Source organism: Psammomys obesus, unplaced genomic scaffold (assembly GCF_907164565.1).
Source record: "Psammomys obesus unplaced genomic scaffold, mPsaObe1.curated_primary_1811, whole genome shotgun sequence".
NCBI classification, from domain to species: Eukaryota; Metazoa; Chordata; class Mammalia; order Rodentia; family Muridae; genus Psammomys; species Psammomys obesus.
Genome location: NW_026585626.1, coordinates 5,547,506 through 5,566,886, shown reverse-complemented (window position 1 = coordinate 5,566,886; position 19,381 = coordinate 5,547,506). Strand labels below are relative to the sequence as shown.

At 51.6% G+C, this 19,381-nt stretch overlaps 2 protein-coding genes across 2 annotated transcripts in view; one reads left to right on the top strand and one right to left on the bottom strand.

The window, feature by feature from the left end:
* The window catches only part of Cul9 (cullin 9), a 40,372-nt gene extending 24,350 nt beyond the window's left edge, over positions 1 to 16,022 (top strand). The window contains exons 27-41 of the mRNA XM_055613012.1: positions 5,033 to 5,178; positions 5,311 to 5,440; positions 5,591 to 5,790; positions 6,395 to 6,645; positions 7,649 to 7,994; positions 12,338 to 12,478; positions 12,596 to 12,760; positions 12,889 to 13,052; positions 13,335 to 13,428; positions 13,951 to 14,025; positions 14,133 to 14,243; positions 14,366 to 14,483; positions 14,745 to 14,878; positions 15,569 to 15,642; positions 15,721 to 16,022. Coding sequence (XP_055468987.1) covers positions 5,033 to 5,178; positions 5,311 to 5,440; positions 5,591 to 5,790; positions 6,395 to 6,645; positions 7,649 to 7,994; positions 12,338 to 12,478; positions 12,596 to 12,760; positions 12,889 to 13,052; positions 13,335 to 13,428; positions 13,951 to 14,025; positions 14,133 to 14,243; positions 14,366 to 14,483; positions 14,745 to 14,878; positions 15,569 to 15,642; positions 15,721 to 15,916 — 2,345 coding nt within the window. The 3' untranslated portion in view covers positions 15,917 to 16,022. The remainder of the gene's footprint in view (positions 1 to 5,032; positions 5,179 to 5,310; positions 5,441 to 5,590; positions 5,791 to 6,394; positions 6,646 to 7,648; positions 7,995 to 12,337; positions 12,479 to 12,595; positions 12,761 to 12,888; positions 13,053 to 13,334; positions 13,429 to 13,950; positions 14,026 to 14,132; positions 14,244 to 14,365; positions 14,484 to 14,744; positions 14,879 to 15,568; positions 15,643 to 15,720) is intronic.
* A 1,018-nt stretch (positions 16,023 to 17,040) lies between these two features.
* Positions 17,041 to 19,381, bottom strand: Dnph1 (2'-deoxynucleoside 5'-phosphate N-hydrolase 1). The gene is made up of 4 exons (XM_055612999.1): positions 19,181 to 19,381; positions 17,635 to 17,703; positions 17,369 to 17,479; positions 17,041 to 17,227 (listed from the first exon to the last, which is right to left on the bottom strand). Exons 1-4 carry the CDS (start codon positions 19,344 to 19,346, stop codon positions 17,079 to 17,081), a joined length of 495 nt encoding a protein of 164 aa, XP_055468974.1. The 5' UTR covers positions 19,347 to 19,381; the 3' UTR covers positions 17,041 to 17,078.

Genomic DNA, 19,381 nt, shown 5'->3' with positions numbered 1-19,381 from the left:
AGAGCAGCCATTGCTCTTAACCTCAGAGCCACACAGCCCTGTGTGTAATTTTTAAATATTTATTTTCTGAATGTTTTACTGCATGTATGGATGTGCACCACATATGTGCCTGGTGCTTTCGGAGGCCCCAAGAGGGTTTTGGCTCCCCTAGGACTAGAATTGTAGATATGGTTGAGTCATCATGTGGGCGCTGGGAACTGAATCTAGGTCCCCCACTAGAGCGCATCTCTCCAACCCTTTCCATAGGATTTTGTATCTCATATGCTTTTTATTGGTCACCCCTAATACTTTTCTTTAGGGTCTTTCTGTGTAGCCCTGACTAGCATGATACTTACCTTGTATACCAGGCTTATCTGGAAATCACAGACATCCTCCTGCCTCTGCCTGAGTACTGAGACTCAAGGTGTGTGCTTCTTACCAGTTCTTTGATTTATGAGTTTATGGAAAGTGTATTTTTAAACCTCCAAAAGTTAGGGCTGTAGCTCAGGTGGTAGAGTCATGCCTAGCACACAGAAGGCCCAGGGTGTAAACCCCAGCACCACAGAAAACGTGCTTACTGGTTCATGCCAGTGATGCCAGCCCTTGGGAGGTGGAGGCAGTAGGATGAGGATTTCAAGGACGTCTTTAGTTACATAGGGAGTTTGAGCCAGCTTGGGCTAGAGACCCTGTCTGAAAAAAAATCAGTCCATCTATCTCAAATAACTTTTTCTTTTTGTTTAGTAATTTTAGATTTCTGCCTTCATTCCATTGTGATTAAAGAACATGGCTTCTGTTGGTTTAGTTCTTTAATTTTTTTTTGATATGTCATTTATGACCTAGTTGATGATAGGATTTTAAATATATGACTAGGAAAAGATGTATTCTTTGGTTGCTGGATTCATATTTCATGAAATTGACCTCTTTGTTCACATATTCTATACCTTATTAATGCCTGTCTGCTTCACCTAGTACTGAGAGAGCTGGGCTAAAATTTACCCTATGGTTGTGATTTTTAAATGCTTTATTATTATTTGTATGTATAGCATGTATGTCTGCATGTATGTCTGTGCATCATATGCTGTAGCCACAGAGCCAGAAGAGGTGTCAGATCCCCTAGGGCTGGATGGTTGTGAGCAACCATGTGGATGCTAGGAATCGAACCCGGGTTCTCTGGAAGAGCAGCACTGAGCCATCTCACCAGCGCCTGGTTGTCATTTTTTTAAAAACTTGTAATACTGGTTCATATTATCTTGGATGTTCTCTTAGATGCACATTTAAAATCATTTGAGAGTCCCATCTTATAGACTGTTTTATAAAGACAAGAAAGTTGTTCAGTGCCTTTAGTCCCAGAACTCAAGAGGCAGAGGGAGGAGGATCTCTGAGTTTGAGGCCAGGGCTACACAGAGAAACCCTGTCTGGAAAAAACAAAAAAGAAAAGTTTTTTTCTGCATTTCTTACTGTGATGACTGTTCCTGACCGTTTTAAACACTTGAACTTATGCCGCTGTTACTGAGGGACTGAATTCTTAATTTTAATCATTTAAATTTGGACTACATGCAGCTAGTGGCGACCGCCATGGACTGTGTAGGCGTACAGAGTTCTGTGGTAAATTAAACATTGTTATTTTCATGAACTGACTTTGTATTAAGCGTTTTGCTTTGTTTTGTCTTAGTGTTTTTGTTTAATAGCAGCCATATGCCAGCATGTTTTAGTTAATATTTTTTTATCCTTTTACTTTTGCTCTCACACTGAAAGAACTCCTCAGTTGTTTGGGTTTCCTTGTTTCTGAGACAGGTCTCATCTAGTCCAGGCTGGCTTCAGACTTGCTGGGTAGCAGAAGAGGACCTTGAACTTTTATCCTTCTCCCATGTGTGTGCTGGGATTCCTAGGGCCTGGCTTACATGGTGTTGGGCTTCACACTGGCGAGGTGTCCATTACCCCTCTCTCTCTGTCTTTTTCTTTCTCTCCCTGTATATGTTTTCATGTGTGAGTGTATGGTACATGTTTAGTGTGTGTGTGTGTGTGTGTGTGTGTGTATGTATAATGTGTGCATGTGGAAGGCAGAGGTCAACATGGGTTGTCTTCCTCATCTTTTGTCTTTTGTTGAACCCGGAGTTCACCAGTTCATCTGGACTGGCTGGCCGGAAAGCCCCAGCGATTCCCTCCTGCCTCTGCCTCCCAAGTACTGGAGTTACAGGTGCTCCCCTCAGCACCTGGCTTTCTATGTGGGTGCTGGGGTCCAAAGTCAGGTCATCAAGCTTGCAGGGCCTAAGGTTCTTTCTGTCTGGCTTTCTATATTTTTTAAATTGTGGTTAAACATGTCTACCATAACATTTGCCATTTTAACAGTTTTAAAAATACAGTTTCAGTTACTCTCCCCTAATTTTTTAAATTTAGAAATAATTTCAAATTTACAAAAAAAAAATACAACACAAAGAACACCCATATAACCTTTATCCAAGTTCGCCTTTTATAAACATTTTGCTTTTTTTTTTTCTTGTTTGAAAAAAGGTCTCACTATGGAGCTAGTCAGGCTCTCACTGTGTGGAGCAGGTTGGCTTAGAACTTGCAGGGATGGGCCACTTTGCTGGGCTGCACATTTTGTTGTTAGCATTAGCTTGCTTGCTCAACCAATCTTCCTTCCTTCCTTCCTTCCTTCCTTCCTTCCTTCCTTCCTTCCTTCCTTCCTTCTTTCTTTTCTTTTCATGCTTTCTTTTTTCTTTTTAAGCAAGATTTCTCTCTATAGCCTGGGCTGAGCTTCAACTCTCAAACATTTTGCCTTCACCTCTCAAATGCTGTGATTTCAGGCATGTGCCACCATACTTAACTCATTTGCTTTTTGTATGCACATGCACTTTTCAGAACAATTGAGAGGAAGTTGTGTGTATCTGGTTCTCAACTCCTAAATACTTTAGTGCATAAGGTATTCTAATACATAGAAGTTGAGTTAATGCCTTAATTTACCTTCCATGTTATGGTTTTGTCATCTGACCCATAATGTCTTCTGCAGCTTTGCTCTGTTTGGGAGAGGTTACAGGCGTGTGTCACCTGTTGATTTAAAAAGATTCTCCTTTTATCTGGAACACTTTGGTAGTCATTTTTGTCTCTGGACATTGACTTTTTTTTTTTTTTTTTTTTGAGAATCCAGTTCTTTACAATGTTCAAGTAGTTGTTCATTTTTGTTTGGGTTTAGACTCAGGTTCTGTGTTCACAGGACACCAAATGATAACTGTTAAAATATTTATCTTCTGCTCCCCTATACTCCCCCCCCCCCCCACTGCCCCAGTCCTGGTGTTTAAACTGGGAACTTTTAGTTGCTAAGCATATATTTAAACATTAAACTCCATTTCCCATCTCCTGCGATGTTAATTCTGACAACCTGGTCAACCTGGTCAAGTACAGTTGATATTTTTTTCCTTGCTACTATTAACAAGCAGGATGGAGAGGAGATATTTCAAAATGAGGCTAGTAATTCCTAAAGCATTTTATTTTATTTTGGAGACATGGTTTCATATATCCCAGGCTTCAAGCTCCATGTATAGTTGAGGATGACCTTGAACTTTTATCCTTTTGTTTTTACCTCCTGCATGCTGGCATTATGCTATGTTGGGGATTGAACCCTGGGCTCTGTGCATGGTAGGCAAGCAAGCATTCTTCCAGCTGAGCTATACCCTTAGCTCTACTTTGTTTAAAAAAATATTTTTACTAATAGGGTTAAAGAGATGGCTCAGATAAGAGCATTGACTGCTCTTACAGAGGACCTGTGCTCAACTCCCAGCACCCACACAGCTGCTCAAAAGCATCAGTAACTCCAGTTCCATGGGATCTGATGCTCTCTTCAGCCACACAAGTGTTGCGCAGACATGCATGCAGACAAAATACTCCTGCACATAAAATAATAAACTTGAAGTGTTTTATAATGGTAAATTTTGAACATATACAAACAGAATAAACTCCAGAAAACCCACACCTGGCCCAGCATCACATTCTCCTATTTCTGTATCTAAAGGAGGAAGGTTTCTGAGGATGAAGGCATCACCTCTCTCTAGCATCATCAGCTATGTGCTGTTCGTATTTCCCTGGTCAGCCTGATTTTCTGTCTTATTCTTGCTTGTTTTGTTTAATGGGGATCCAAGCAAGGCCCGCACATTGCATCTGGTGCTCAGCTTTAACATCTCCTCCAGTCTGGGCCCTGCTGTCCCTTTCTCCCTTATCAGTTGTTTGTGGGGGAAATAGGGCTGCAGGTTTACCTGGACTCCAGTTTGTATTTGTGACGTTAAGAGGGAGCCATGGATTTCCACATCACCAATCTCTTCAACACTGTCCATTTTTATTTGTTATTTGGGCTTTTGGTTCCTTGTAGTTTAGGCTGTGTCACCAAGGCTGACCTTCAACTTCTGATCCATCTGAGTGTTTGGTTGCAGGCATGCGCACCACACCTGATGTATGTGGCATAGGGATGGGACTCAGCTGCCCTGTGTATGCGAGGGCCAGGACTCTACCAAGCGGGTTCCATCCCGTGCCCTCACGCCGGCCTCTTCATTGGTGCTTATGAAATAGTAAAACTCTAATTTGTTATTGTTTCTTTGTGTGTTAGCAGGTTGCTTTCCCTATAGAGAGAGGTTCTCACCAGCTGCTTGACAGGAAAGACTGAATCTGCCCTCTTCCCTCAGATATGTTTTTGCTTTGAGTTTCTTTTGTTTTTGTTGTGAGACAGGGTCTTACCACGTAGCCCTGGGTAGCCTAGATAGCTCTATGTAGACCAGGCTGGCTTTGAACTCAAAGAGATCCTCATGCCTCTGCCTCCTAAGTGCTGGGATTAAAGGCATTTACCACCACATCGGACAGCCATTTTTGTTTGTTTTTAAAATCATGAATTGGTTCTCTAGAGTGCCATGATTTAAACATGATTTAAAGGTGATGTCTTTAAATAGATAGCAATATTATTTTACAAGTCCCAAACATAAAAATACTGTGTTTGTATTTTTACTATACTACTCCCCCCTTATTCCTTTCATCTTTGACTCGGATTGTCTCCTTGACACTTCCCTAGGTCAGAACTACCCAATCTTGGACATAGGACCACATCGGCGACTTCAGTGGACGTGGCTGGGCCGGGCTGAGCTGCAGTTTGGGGACCAGACGCTGCATGTGTCTACCGTGCAGATGTGGCTGCTGTTGAATTTCAACCAGACAGAGGTGCCGAAGCTGCTTACCCCCACCCCCACCCCCACGTCCCGTTCCCGGCTTCCCAGGCTCCTCTTCTGCCTGGGTCTCTGGCTCCCTCCTTTTCTCTCTTTGCCTCTGATGGGCGCTGCTTCTCCTCACCAGGAGGTGTCAGTAGAGGTCTTGCTGAGGAATTCTGACCTCTCCCCAGAGCTCCTTCACCAGGCACTGCTGCCCCTCATCGCTGACAATGGTCCTTTGACACTGGAAGAGGCTCCAAACTTTCCAGAGGGGGGTAGGTCAGTGGGTCCCTGGGCTGAGGCTCTGCGGCATGGTGGGAGGCCCAGAGGGTTGGGGAGACTATACCAGGGAACGAGAGTGTGGTAGGATCCTCATTCATGTGTCCCTCCCTGTCCTTGGGTACCTGACCGGGACTGGATTCCAGGGGTGCTGCGGCTTCGTGAGTCTAAGTCCCAGACCCATGAAGAGGTCCTGTGGCTGATACCTCCCCAGACGTATCTCAGTGTAGAAAAGGATGAGGGCCGGAGCTTGGAACAGAAGAGGAACCTCTTGAGCTGTCTTCTTGTCCGGATACTCAAAGCCCATGGGGAGAAAGGCCTCCACATTGATCAGCTGGTTTGTCTGGTAGGGCAGAAAGGACCATGCCTTGGGGAAAAAGGAGTCATACTTGGGGTCATTATAAGAAAAGTTAATCTCTTTCCATGTGAACCATGTGAGCCATTCTTTGTGTGTGTGACATGTGTGTGTGTGTGCTCATTTGTGTGTGTGCAGCTGCAGGTCAGAGGACAACTTTGGGTGCCCGAGTCCTCTTCCAACTTTGCGTGACATGGGCTCTCTTGTTTGTTGATGTGTGTGTGAGGCTTCTTGGCTGATGAACTGGGAACTCTGTCTCTGCCTCCCTTCTCTTCATCCGAGCACCTGGGTTTCAGACACTTGTTACTCGGTTAGACTTTGTATGGACTCTAGGGATTTGATCTCAAGCCACACCCTTGAGGAGAAAGCACTGCATTTAGCCATGTCTGCAGCCCTCCTTCTGGGTTTCCTGTTGCTGACATGAGTGCTTTCCAGGTGTGTGACTGAGCATTCAACAATAGTACAAATAAAACTAAAACATTAACTTATATAAATAGTAACTTTTGCCATTGGCTAGATGAGCTGGCCTCGTGGCCAGTAAGTAGTGGTAAAACCTGCAGGCTGGCCTCCTTCTTGCTTCTTTCTTCCCCTCCAGGTGCTGGAGGCCTGGCAGAAGGGCCCCAATCCCCCTGGGAGCCTGGGCCGCACTGTTGCAGGGGGCGTGGCCTGTTCCAGCACGGATGTTCTCTCCTGCATCCTGCACCTCCTGGGCCAGGGCTACGTGAAACGGCGTGATGACCGGCCCCAGGTCCTGATGTATGCCACCCCGGAGCCCATGGGGCACTTCCGGGGCCAGGCAGATGTCCCCTTTTGTGGCAACCAGAGCACCGAGAGCTCCAAACCTAGGTAGCCACCCCTCCCTCTGTCCACTATCAGTGGATGAGAAGGAATGTAGGGCTGAAGCCCTACAAAATTCACTTTTATAAAAGCACTTCCCATTAATCCCAGGACTAGAGAGGCAGAAGCAGGTGGGTCTCTGTGAGTTTGAGGCCAGCCAGGGTGACATAGTGAGACTCTGTCTCAAAAAACCCAAAACTAACCAAACAAAAATCCCACTTCTAGTCTGCCCCGCCCATTTCCCTGTCTGTTATTTCTCCTACCTGCTACTCTTCACCCTCTTCTTCTCCACCCTACCTCATGCCTTGCCAATCAAGGGTCTGGGTGTCCCCATCCTCCTAGAGCCAGTGCTTAGTCAGGAGAGCCAGCTGTGCAGATACCGCTTCTTCTGAGCAAATTTGGCCTGCACTGTAAATATGTATGAGTGTTTGCTCTGCACTTGCCTGGGGACTATGCCAAACACCAGGAGGTCTGTTCTGCTGGGGAGCTTGCTGGAGGCTGTTCTAAGTCACCAGTACCTCTGAAACTTCCAATCCCAAGTGCACCCCCAGGCTGCTAGGTGCTGCTGCTTGTCCTTGCTGTCTGCATGACGTGTGGGATGAATCCTCAAACCTCAGGGTGCATGCACATCATCTGTGTGTGTGGCGGCTGAGTATAGACCCGACTCCATTGTTCCTTCTGTGATGCCCATGCCGTGGTCCACAGGTCACCCTTCGCACAGAAAGGCTTTTGATGTGCTACTATCATTTTGAACGATGGACTGCCTATTTCATTATTAGTTACCTAGCACCGTGACCCACCTACTGGCCTACAGTGACCCCAGTCACTGTTCCAGCCAGCCTCGGCCCCACATTCACGCTTCTATAAAGGGCTCTGCTCCCCCATTTGGTTCAGTGGTTATACATAGGCTCCCAAAGCAAGAGGAAACACATGGGGAGCCGGGGGCCTGGTGGGAGCCTGTGGATTGGCAAGCGGGACAGATTCTAAACACCATCTTTTCTCTCTCACTAAGCCCAGAAGCTGTGGTGGCCCTGGCATCTCTACAGCTGCCAGCAGGACGTACCATGAGTCCCCAGGAGGTAGAAGGATTGATGGAGCAGGCTGTGCGGCAGGTGCAAGAGACGCTCAACTTGGAGCCAGATGTAGCTCAGCACCTTCTGGCCCATTCCCACTGGGGCACCGAGCAGCTGCTGCAGAGCTACAGCGATGACCCAGAGCCATTGCTTCTTGCTGCTGGACTGCGAGTACCCCAGGCCCAGGCCGTTCCCACGCGCCCTGACCACTGCCCTGTGTGTGTCAGCCCCCTAGGACCCGAGGAGGACTTGCCCTCCCTCTGCTGCCTGCACGGCTGCTGCAAGGTGAGCACCCAGCCTCTGCTTCCTCTGGTGGTGCCTCGGAAGCACCATTTCCCGACCTGGGTAATCTTGGGCCTCTCTGCACTCTTTTCCCCTTCCTTCTCTCTTCCTCCTTCCTGAGGGTGGAGCCTAGGGCCTGGAGTCACCACTGAGCTAAAACCCAAGCCCTTAATGCCCTTTCAGCTAAGCTAGTCTACCCTCTGTAAGTGGTGTCGCCTGCCACAGCCCTCACAGAGGCAGGCAGACTGTGAGAAAAGGCCTTTAGAGTCATCTATCATTCACAGTGTTCTTACTAACATATAAGTTCACTCGTCTCAGATCAGCAAGTCTTTTATCATGTATTCTAATTTAGTACACAAACAAATAGAGATAGTATAGGCCAGAAAGCAGCACAGAGTGGTGGGGAATAAGTGGGGAATAAGGCTGCTGCTGGAACCTGAACACAGCTTAGCAGATGCTCAGTGGGGAGTTCAGCTTCAAAGCAGAGTCAAGAGGGCAGAGTTGCCAGGAACCTGCCTGGCAGCTCTGTAGACTGGGCCAAGCTCTCACATCACCCTAGCAGCAGGAGTGCTCCTTGCTGCCATGAGCTCTGGATGCCTCTTCCGGCTGTGCCTCCCAGTGGCAGGTGCTCCTTCTCTGTCCCTCTCACTCTGCTTCTAGACTCTTCTGAAGTCATTGGTGCTTCTTTCCTCCCATGCTTTCAGGAATTTCTCTTATATTTTCATTTCGTGAAGACAGTCATGGATCTACTAAGTGTAGTGTGCAGACTGCTGCATGAGGGTGTGGAAAAAGCCCTGGAAGTGACCTGAGAGCTAACAACAGCAGCTAACCCTTCAGGGGCTCACAGGCCAATGTCACGTGAGAGCTCGCATCTCCCACTTACTCTGTAATGGTGTTGCGCAGTCGCACTTTTTACTGACTCTCTCTTTTTTTAAGGGTTTGTTTGTTTACTCTTATGCATATAAGCATTTTGCCTGCATGTATGGGTGTGTGCCACGTGTGTGCCTGGTGCCCATGGAGGCCAGATTTTCTGGAGCTAGGGTTACAGATGGCTGTGAGCCACCATGTGGGGCTGGGAACAGAACCCGGGTCCTCTGGAAGAGCAGCAGGTGCTCTTAATCATGAGCCACCTCTCCAGCCCCGCTGTCTCCAATTTACAGATGACCGATGGAGACTCTGGGGGTGATGGATGTCATTTATCTAACATCAAGATTTGAATCTCGGCAGCCTTACCCCAAACTTAATTCACTGCAGACTTTGATGATGAATTCTGGGAAGAAGATAATTTGGGTGATGTCATAGGAAGTGACCACATAGGGATTAGGGTTTCTGCTTTACATTGGGAAGATCAAGAGAGGCCTGCTGGGAGGTGACGTCTTTGTGAGACAGGGTTGCAGCAGAGAACAAGAAGAGTGGAGGCTGAGGCTGTGTGTTTAGGGGAGGAGGCTCCTCCTCAGGAGGAGGCCTGAGAAAAGGACGGAGAGCTTGAGTTCGATGGTGATTTGTGGGCTCTGATTTACACTTTTGAAAACTCACTTGGGAGCTGGGGAGATAGCTCAGTGGATAAGGTGCTTACCATGCAAGCATGAGGACCAGAGTCCGGATCCCAGAACCTGCGTAAAAGCCAGTCTAGGTAAAGCAAGGGTAGGCGTGGTAGGCTGCCCGTTACCCAGCACTCTAGAGGCAGAGGCAGGACTCTTCGGGCAGACTAGCTAAACCAGCCAGGGCGGGGGAGGTCCAGGTTCAGTGAGAGACCTTGCCTCAATGAATAAAGTGAGAGCAACCGAGGAGGACCAGCTGCCCGTTCCGTCCTTCTCCATCCACTCAAGCAGGCGCACACACACACACTTACACACACACACACACACACACACACACACACACACGCACACACGTGCACCCACCCACTCAGACCTTTGGCTGCTGTGGAGAGCAGTGTGGAAAGGTGCTGTCTGATTGTGTGATAGTCAAGGAAAGCGATGGGTCTTGATTGTTTACAAGTAGAGCCCTAGAGCCTGGGTGTGTTAGAAGTACAAGCTCCAGGGAAGGGGATCCGGGACAGCTCCTTTGTTGTGGAGCTGAGTGCTGAGCAGGTGGAATGTGCCACTTTGCTGTGTTTGAGGGGAACTTCAGGCAAGGTGTAGGGATGAAGGTGGGTTGGGCTTTAGGGGAAGCAGCAGTCTGTCATATTGTGTGAAGTCCCAGCTGCTCACTGGACATTGTGTGGCATTTGGAATTCAGTGGAGGGGCCTTGCTGGCAACACTACAGGCAGAGTAGAGCTGAGGGGGACCCTCCTATAGAGATGCAGAGACAGAGAGTCTGCAAAATGTAAATGAGAAAAACAGAAAGTTCCTAGTTGGAGGCAGAGGCAGGCAGATCTCTGTAAGTCTAAGGGCAGCCTGATCTACAGAGCAGATTCCAGGCTATCCTACACTGAAAACACCTGACTTAAATTTTTTTTTTTTTTTTTTTTTTTTTTTTTTTTTGTCATGGTGGTGCACACTTTTAATCCCAGCACTCTGGAGGCAGAGGCAGGTGGATCTCTGTAAATTCAAGGCCAGCCTGCCTGGTCTACAAAGCAAGTCTAGAACACCCAGGGCTACACTGAGAAACCCTGTCTTGAAAAATAAACAAACAAACAAAAAATAGTTTCAGCCTATGAATAAGGTAGGAATGGCAAAGCTGTGGAGGAGTGATGGGAGGCCACCAGCATGAGCTGTGCTGGCAGGCAAAATGGCACTGTTCCCCAAGGGCTAGTCAGAAGCCAAGAGGCTAAGGGCAGGGCCCTGCCGGACTCAGACTCCAGGATTCTGCCATCTGGGACTGTGGGGTACCCTAAGGCACCGAGTTCATGCAAGTGTGGTGTGTGCATTCAGTGAAATTGCCCCTTGCTTTACCTAAAGATGATGCAGGAATCTTTTTAGTTTGCTGCCCCTTTGTCTTGGTTTGTTTCATGATGTGAAGGGTTTGGTTTGGTGACAGATGGTCCGGGTCCTCACATCCTGTCACACGGTGACCCTGTGCACATGCTCTCCAGGAGCTTTTATTGCTCATTTTGCAACTCTTGGTCATAGCCTGAGGAGCAAGGGCGCTTAGTGGATCAGTTTAAGAGGCCCGTGGGCTTTGGAGAGCTGAGGGGGAAAGGGCCATTTATCAGGAGGACATAATGAGCTGCTCTAGGGTAGGGTAGTTGAAACAACAGAAGAGTTTGGAAATTCTGGTGCTGGTGACTAGGGTGGGGTGGGGATGGCTGTGCTGTTGATGAGGACGCGGGGACAACGCAAGCTAGTCTGTTTTGTGGGGAAGAGACTGAGTCTTTTGAAGGAGGAGCCCTTGGAGATGGATCCCCAGGCTGGGAAAGCTCGAGTCAGGGGAACTGGCACGCAGGAGTCCAGAGTCCAGTAGGTAAGGCTGCAGTTCCCCAGGCTGTCTACTCTCTCACCTTTAAGAAGACATTATCTTTAATTCGTGTGTATGAGTGTTTTGCCTGTATGTTGGCGTACTGTGTACATGCCTGGTCCTGCAGAGGCCAGAAGAGGGCATCCGATCCCCTGGAAGTGGAGTTGCACTTATGAGCAACCCCATACATGCTGGGAAGTTATCCTGGGTTCTCTATAGGAGCAGAAAGTGCTCTTAGCCCCTAAGGCACTTTCCAGCTCTATTTTCACCTTCTTGCTGGTATAATTCCTGGCCGAAATAGCTTAAGGAAGGAAGATCTGTTTTGGCTCATGGTTAAGGAGCGTTTAGTCTACAGTTAGTTGTCTCCATTGTGTTTAGGCCTGTAACAAGGCAGAACATGATGGTGGAAGGCCAGAGGACAGGTGCTTACCTCAGCATGGTCAGGAAGCCAATCAGGCCAGACAGGGGACAAGGTAGCCTTCAAAGGCACACCCCAGTGATCTCTGTCGGCCATCTGCCAGCAGAGGAATAAGCCATTGGTCAAGGAAGAACCCCATGATCCAGCCACCCCACAGAGGCCCCACCATTGAACACTGCTTCCGTGGGGGACCAAGCCTGCAATACAGCAGCCTTTCACTGGACCCTTATCTAAGCCCTCGAACACTGATCTTTCCATGTCTTAGATCCTTTCCAGTTGATTATCTACTTCTTCCCTGGCCATCTGATAGTGATTGTGGTTAGGCCAATGCCTGAGCCCCACACATTCTCAAAGACAACTACATTCTGTTCCCATCCCAGGAAACCAAGGAGTCTGGAAGGCAGGGTAGGCTGTGAGGCAGGCCTAGGAGCCAGCCATCTCTGGTCTTCCTCGAGGCTGTGAAGGGTAAGCGTCCCGACAGTGGCCAGGGCACCTGCCTCTGACCAGCCCCTCCTTTCCCACTGGCAGTCTTGCTGGAATGAGTACCTGACTACTCGGATCGAACAGAACTTTGTGCTGAACTGCACTTGCCCCATCGCCGACTGTCCCGCCCAGCCCACCGGAGCCTTCATCCGGAACATCGTCTCCTCCCCCGAGGTCATTTCCAAGGTACGCCCCAGCCCCAGGGCCCCAGAAGACAGGCTGGTCTTGAGATGCTAGGAGCCTCTGGAGTGTCCTGGAGAGGCTCCCGTCATTCATCGCGGCCGCGCTTGCCTCTGCCCACAGTACGAGAAGGCCCTCCTTCGAGGCTATGTGGGGAGTTGCTCCAACCTGACCTGGTGCACCAATCCTCAGGGCTGTGACCGCATCCTGTGCCGCCAGGGCCTGGGCAGTGGCACCACCTGCTCCAAGTGCGGCTGGGCCTCGTGCTTCAGCTGTAGCTTCCCCGAGGTGGGTGCTCTGCTCTGGCCCAGCAAGGACTCACTTCTCCCCTGCCCAGCCCCTCTCCTCACGCACACAGAGAGGTGAGGTGGCCTGTCTCCTGCCACCCGCCTGAGCTGGCTGTGTCCTCACCCTAGGCACACTTCCCTGCCAGCTGTGGCCACATGTCCCAGTGGGTGGATGACGGCGGCTACTACGATGGTATGAGTGTGGAGGCCCAGAGCAAGCACCTGGCTAAGCTCATCTCCAAACGCTGCCCCAGCTGCCAGGCGCCCATCGAGAAGAACGAGGGGTGTCTGCAGTAAGCAGGGGCTCTGGGGGCATGCTGTGGGGGAGGCCGGGCAGCAAGGAAGAGGCTCAAGCTTACCGTGAAGCTCAGCAAATCCACTGCCTGCGTTCAGTGTCCCCGGGAGTCTACCATGTTGGGCAACACAAAGCAAGGCCGTCCCCAGCAGGGCTTGGGCAGATGGAGCCTGGGGGCAGCTGGAAAAGCCTGTCACTGGGGTGTCTAGCCCCTGGGTACCCTGGCAGGGTACCCTTGTTTGGAGGCAGGCGCCTTCTGACCAGCTCGAATCCTCCATAGCATGACCTGTGCCAGATGTAACCATGGGTTCTGCTGGCGCTGCCTCAAGTCCTGGAAGCCAAGCCACAAGGACTACTACAACTGTTCTGCCATGGTAAGGGTCTGGCTGTTTGGGAGTCAGAGGCACAGCCACTCAAGACCAGCTGCGTTTGGCTCCGGGGCAGAGCTGTGTCCTCAGAACAGTGGGGTAGCAGGAAAGGTCCAGTGGGGGATAGACAGGAGCTGCTGAGGCCTGAAGCTCTTAGAACTCTGTTCTGGGAATACTGCTCCCCCCCAGGTGACCAAAGAAAGCCTAGAACGAGCATGGCAGGGCAAGCAGGCATCAGAGCAGAGCAAGGCATGTGAGTGGGCCTGCCCTAACACTGTGGCTGGAGACCACCCCACATTCCCATGGAAAGGAAGGCTGGTAATAGGGCACAGTCAGGACTGCATGACTGTCCCACCCACTGGGGCATGTGGCCACAGCTGGCAGGATAGTGTGCTGAGGTGGGGGGAGTGTGAGGACACAGCAGCTCTGGCAGGTAGCAGGGAGAGGGGCATCGTGGATAGTGGTCCTTCCCAGAACCCCGGTCTGTCAGAACAAGCACCCAGAAGCCCTCTCACATATCCTCACCAGGTAAGCAAAGCTGCTCGTCAGGAGAAGCGGTTTCAGGACTATAACGAGAGGTGCACGTTCCACCACCAGGCCCGGGTGAGCCGTGGGCAGTGGTCCAGCAGAGGGCTGGGTGACTGCCTTGGGAGGCCTGGCAGGGAGGTGCACGGAGGGCAGAGTTCACGGGCTGTGACTGCCCCACACAGGAGTTTGCCGTGAACCTGCGGAACCAGGCCTCTGCCATCCATGAGGTGCCCCCGCCCAAATCCTTCACCTTCCTGCAGGATGCCTGCCTGGCCCTGGAGCAGGCTCGAAAGGTTGTAGCGGGGGGCGGGGGGGGGGGGGGGGCAAGCAGGGGGGGGGTGTGCCAAGAGGGCTGAGGGGGCTTGGGTGGAGGAGCCAGAACTCAGGCTGCATGCCCTGGCGCGGGCTCCCCTAGGTGCTGGCCTACGCCTGTGTGTACAGCTTCTACAGTCAGGACACGGAGTCCATGGATGTGGTAGAACAGCAGACCGAGACCCTAGAGCTGCACACAAATGCCCTACAGATCCTCCTCGGTGAGCCTGGCGCCACAGCGCCCGCAGTCCTTTTCCCTTGGCTAGGCATCCCGTGCCTAGCCAGCCAGGGCCCCACCTTCACTCTCTCAGCTCTCCACGACACAAGGGCCCGACAGGCTGCTCTGCTCCCTGCCCCTGGGCAGTGAGTGCCCGGAGCTTTGGCAGCCATGCCTGGCACTCTGTAGATGCTCCATACATGTTGGTGGGAGGAAGGATTGGAGGGGGGGGGTGGACAGAGAAAGTCCTGTGCTTGCTCTGCAGAGGAGACGCTGCTGCGCTGTCAGGACCTAGCCTCCTCCCTGCGCCTTCTGCGGCCTGACTGCCTCAGCACAGGCACGGAGCTGCTCAGGAGGATCCAGGAGAGGCTGCTGGCCATCCTCCAGCACTCTACCCAGGTACTGCCCCGTGCAGTCCTGCCTGGGGAGCCCTGAGGGAAATGCCTCCGAGGGGCAATGGCGGGGGGGGGGGGTTGTTACAGAGGTCCAGCAGCGGCGGCACGCGCCTTTAATCTCAGCATTGGAGAGGCAGAGGCAGAGGCGAGTGGATCTGAGGTCCAGGCCAGCCTGGTATATTATAAAGCAAGTTCCAGGATGGCTAATGCTACACAGAGAAACCCCGTCTTCAGGAGGCCTGGGCCAGCATGGTCTGTCACTTAACCTCCTGGGGTTTCTTTCAGAGGAGCAGATTTTCCCAAGGCAGGAGCATGATGGGCCAGTGCTCATCAGTTCGTCAGAGCTTTCTCAGACCACACTCTAGCACGTGGGGATCAGGGCTGGGGGAGTCTCCAGAGTATGGGATCTGCAAGCATCTTTCCAGCTCTGGTGCGCGGGTGTGGAGCCCTAACTATGAACCCTGCTCTTAGGTCCTTTGCTGAGTACTTAGTAACTGGGCATGATGCCTCCTGTGCAGTGCAGGCTGGGTGCCCACCACTGGCTCTCCCCTGGGGACTCACAGGAGGTGAAGCTGCACAAAGGCCTGAGAGCTCATGGGAGTCTGGCTGTCAGGGGTCCTCAGTGGAAGGGAGGCCAACCCAGAGGCCCCAGAGCCTCTGCCCCTCTGCTCAGACCCTCCTATCTCCTTGTCAGGACTTCCGGGTTGGACTGCAGAGTCCATCAGTAGAGACCAGGGAGGTGAAAGGATCCAACGTGCCCAGCAGTCAGTGAGTAGAGTGGGCGGAGCCTGGGAGAGGGCAGCAGGGAAGTGGGCTTCTCTGGCTGAGCTTGGTGGCTCTCCCTAGGCCCCTGGGCTCCTCGGGGCTGGAAGCAGATGAGGAGGAGGAAGAGGAAGAGGAGGAGGATGTGCCTGAGTGGCAGCACGAGTTTGATGAGGAACTAGACAATGACAGCTTCTCTTACGATGAGGAATCTGAGAACCTAGACCGAGAGACCTTCTTCTTTGGGGATGAGGATGATGATGATGAGTCTTATGACTGAGTGGGGTGGAGCAGGAAACACCTGCCCCATGAGCAGGGCCCAGGGGTGGGGGGCATTGGGGGGAAGGGGTGGGGAGGTCACCCTCCCACTGTCATGTGAGAGGGGATTCCCAGGGTCTGCAGCACTTTCTGTTTACTGAATAAACTTTTTCACATACTTCACGGGCTCAGCTCCCTGGTGTTTCCTGACAGCCACTGTCGCTCTTTCCAACAGTGTTCTTAAGGTTACATGTGTGTGAGCACCAGAGCACATGCTATGGTGGTATGTATGGAGGTCAGAGAACACCTTTCGGGAGTCGGTTCTCTTCTCCGTGGGTGCTTGGGATAGAACTCGGGTCTTCAGGCTTGGTGTGAAGCACATACACCCACTGAGCCAGCTCACCTGCCCCTCCTGTCTTTACTGTTTACTTTAGACTTCCAGACTTTTCTGTCCTCAGAAACAGCCCAAGGCTCATTTGGACACAACAAGGAAAGCTCAGGTCTAGGTTCAGAAATAAGAAGGACGATGATCCACCTAATACTTGGCCTCCCCACCCCTTCCTTTCAGGTGTTCTCCAGGGACCCGAAGGGCACGGTAAGTGCCCTCCTCTTAGGGACCTACTCTTAAGTGGTCCTTCTATTTTCTAAGGTGAAGTGGGATGGAAAATGGATGCTACCAAGGGCTTGTCCCAGCCCTGCCACTATGGATAGGTTTTTTTTTTTTTTTTTTTTTTTTGAGACACAGAGTCTCTACATAGCTCTGAGTGTCCTGGAACTCACTATATAGACCACACCGGCCTCAAACTCGGGAATCCATCTGCTTGAGCCTCCCGAGGGCTGGGATTAAAGGTGTGTGCCTCCACTCTCAGCTGAATGAACCTGTCTTACTACTGAGGCTAAGGCAGGAATGATTCCAGAGAAGTGTCCAGCCAGGATTTAATAAAGTGGGGCCAGGGCCAGAGAGAAGGGTCAGTAGTTAAGAGCACTTATGCTCTTGCGGAGGTCCTTGGTCCTAGCATGGTGGCTCAAAACCATCTCTAATGGCAGTTCCAGGGAATCTAGTGCCCTCTTCTGACCTCTGTGGGTACCAGGTATGCACTCGGTTACATACACAGTTAAAACATGCATAAAAAGATCAATCTTACACATTTTTTCTTTGTTTGTTTTAATAAAGTAAGATTAAGTCAGGCACTTGGGTTGCTGGGCGAAGCTGTCCCCTGAGGAGGATAAGCTTCGAAGTATCGCTCCAGCATGCTCTCCAGCTCTTCCTCTGCATAGTCCCACACCTGGAACTTCCGGCCATCTGCTGCTCCCCGGATCATGGCGGAAAGCACTGGGGAGGGGAGAATGAAACTGACTTCCTTCCACGTTCCCCACTCTGCTCCCTGCCCCTGCCCCCTGGGAAAGGAAGAAACCAGTATGGGGTTCCCAGAAAGCCAGGAAGGGGTAAGCCATCCCAGGCTGGAAGACTCACCTCGGCCAGACTGTGGTCGGAACAGGCATAGAATTTGCTTTCCAAGAGCTACTGCCCGGCCCAGTTCATAGCCAACACCCAGAGATGGCTGGGTCACTTCAGCCACGACCACTGGAGAGAAAGAAAAGGCTTGCCGCCTGGGACTTGTAAGGACAGGATGGCCGTGAACCGGTGGTGGGAAAGGAGTCCCTTTAGGTACAGAGGCCAGAGATATCCCAGGAACTAACATCAGAGGGGCCTGTACGCAGAGGGGGGGGACTACTCACCATCTGCCTGCCGCAGCCAGGCCAGGTCCCGCTCATGGATGAGCTCGTCGCCCCCAGCAGCCTCCTCCCCTGTGGTGGCGGGAGAGTGGGCCAATGATGTTCCCCACCCCAGTTCAGTCCCCGGTAACCCCCGTGCTCTTGCTGCTCTTCTTGGCTACCCTGCTCAGGTAGGTAAGGTGCTCCGGCACCTCTAAGGGCCAGCCCAGGAGAGGAGTGTGTCACAAAGGGGTGAGGAGTGGAACAGCCACGAGAGAAATGCAATCCGGGGCAATGCATGGTCGGGGCAGGAGGAGTGTGTGGACAGCCTGGACTCTATGAATCCAGGCGACTGGGGAAAGGCGCTTGGGCGCTTGGCCAAAGGCCCAAGAGGCATATCTGGGGTCAGACAGTCAGGATCACAGGGTGAAAATGCTGCTGTTCAGGACAGTGAGCCTGTGCTGGCGGCAGGCCAGAAACACCTTGTCAAAAAGCTCACTGATGAGCTGAGGACAGCGGCACAGACCTATGACCCCAGCCGAGGCCGAGGCTGGGGGAATCTCTGAGTTCCAAGACAGCCTGGGCTAGACTGTAAATTCCCTGATTGCCAGGGATATGTAGAAACCCTATCTCAAACAAACAAAACCAGTGAGTGTGACGCACGTGCCTGTACTTCTCGCACCTGGGTGGCAGAGACAGGAGGCTCAGGAGTACCTGCTGCTACAAAGCAAGTCTGAGGTCACAGTGGGTTACACTAGAGACCCTGTTTAAAAAAAAAAGAAACTATGGGGGAAAAAGATTCAAAAGTTGTTCCCCAGGCTATCACATTCCGTGGGCTTTGTTTTTGTCTCATTCTTCTTTGAGACAGGGTCTAACCTAACCCAGGTTGGCCTGGAACTCATCCTGCCTCAACCTCCAGAGTGCTGGGATTCACACTTAAGGGCGAGGACTAGGAACCAACCACCATGAGCCGGCCAACCTTAAGTGCAAACGGGTCCTTTCCGGTCCTCTCACACTTCTGTCTAGAGATGCTTTGTTTTTTTTTAAAAGATTCTCCTGGAATTACATCAGAGCCCAGAGCTGATGAGTCTGTTCTTGCGAGGGGAAAGGGAGAGCTACGTAAAAGGTTTGTTTTTAGCAGAAGTACAAGAGTTCTAGGTACAACATTCAAACTGGAAGAGCGGTAGGAGTTCAGATCAACTCTTCAAAGCCTTGCTAGCCGAATGCTGGGTCTGGGCTCTCATTCGCTTTCAGTGTGCCGTGACCGGCATGGCCAGCTCCTCGCCGGGATGCTGCAGGGGCATTTGACCTGAGCAGGAGAGGCATAAGCCAGGGCCTTCCTCAGCCAGCCGGCCCCTAACCTAAGAGTTCCTAGCAGGTCCCCTAGCCTGCATGTCCCTTAGCCTGTGGGTCCCCTACTTTGCAGGTCTCCTGGGCTGCAGATTCCCTAGGTTGCACGTCTAGTGACCCCCTAGGCTGCGGATCCCCTCGGCTTCAAGTTCCCCAGCCTAGAGACCCTCTAGCCTGCAGGTCCCCCAGCCAGCGAGCCGCGGGTCCCGCGCCCCCTCACCGCGCGGGTCCAACTCTGCAGCAGCCACGTGCTCGGTGAGCACCTTCCCATAGCGCCGCAGCCGCGATACGATCCTCGCATACAGTGCTTGGTCCTCGCGCCCGCCGCGGATGCTCCCGCAGAAGTACACGGAGCACCGACCCCCCTCCCCGGCCGCCGCCGCCATTGCCGCGGGCGCCCGCCGCCGCCAGGGGGCGCTGC

Excerpts from the sequence above, each read along its gene's own strand:
- Dnph1 (XM_055612999.1), bottom strand. The coding sequence starts at position 19,346 with ATGGCGGCGGCGGCCGGGGAGGGGGGTCGGTGCTCCGTGTACTTCTGC. Across the intron at positions 17,480-17,634 it reads CTGGCTGCGGCAGGCAGATG|TGGTCGTGGCTGAAGTGACC; the intron begins GTGAGTAGTCCC and ends CTTTCTCTCCAG. Across the intron at positions 17,228-17,368 it reads CCGACCACAGTCTGGCCGAG|TGCTTTCCGCCATGATCCGG; the intron begins GTGAGTCTTCCA and ends TCCCCTCCCCAG.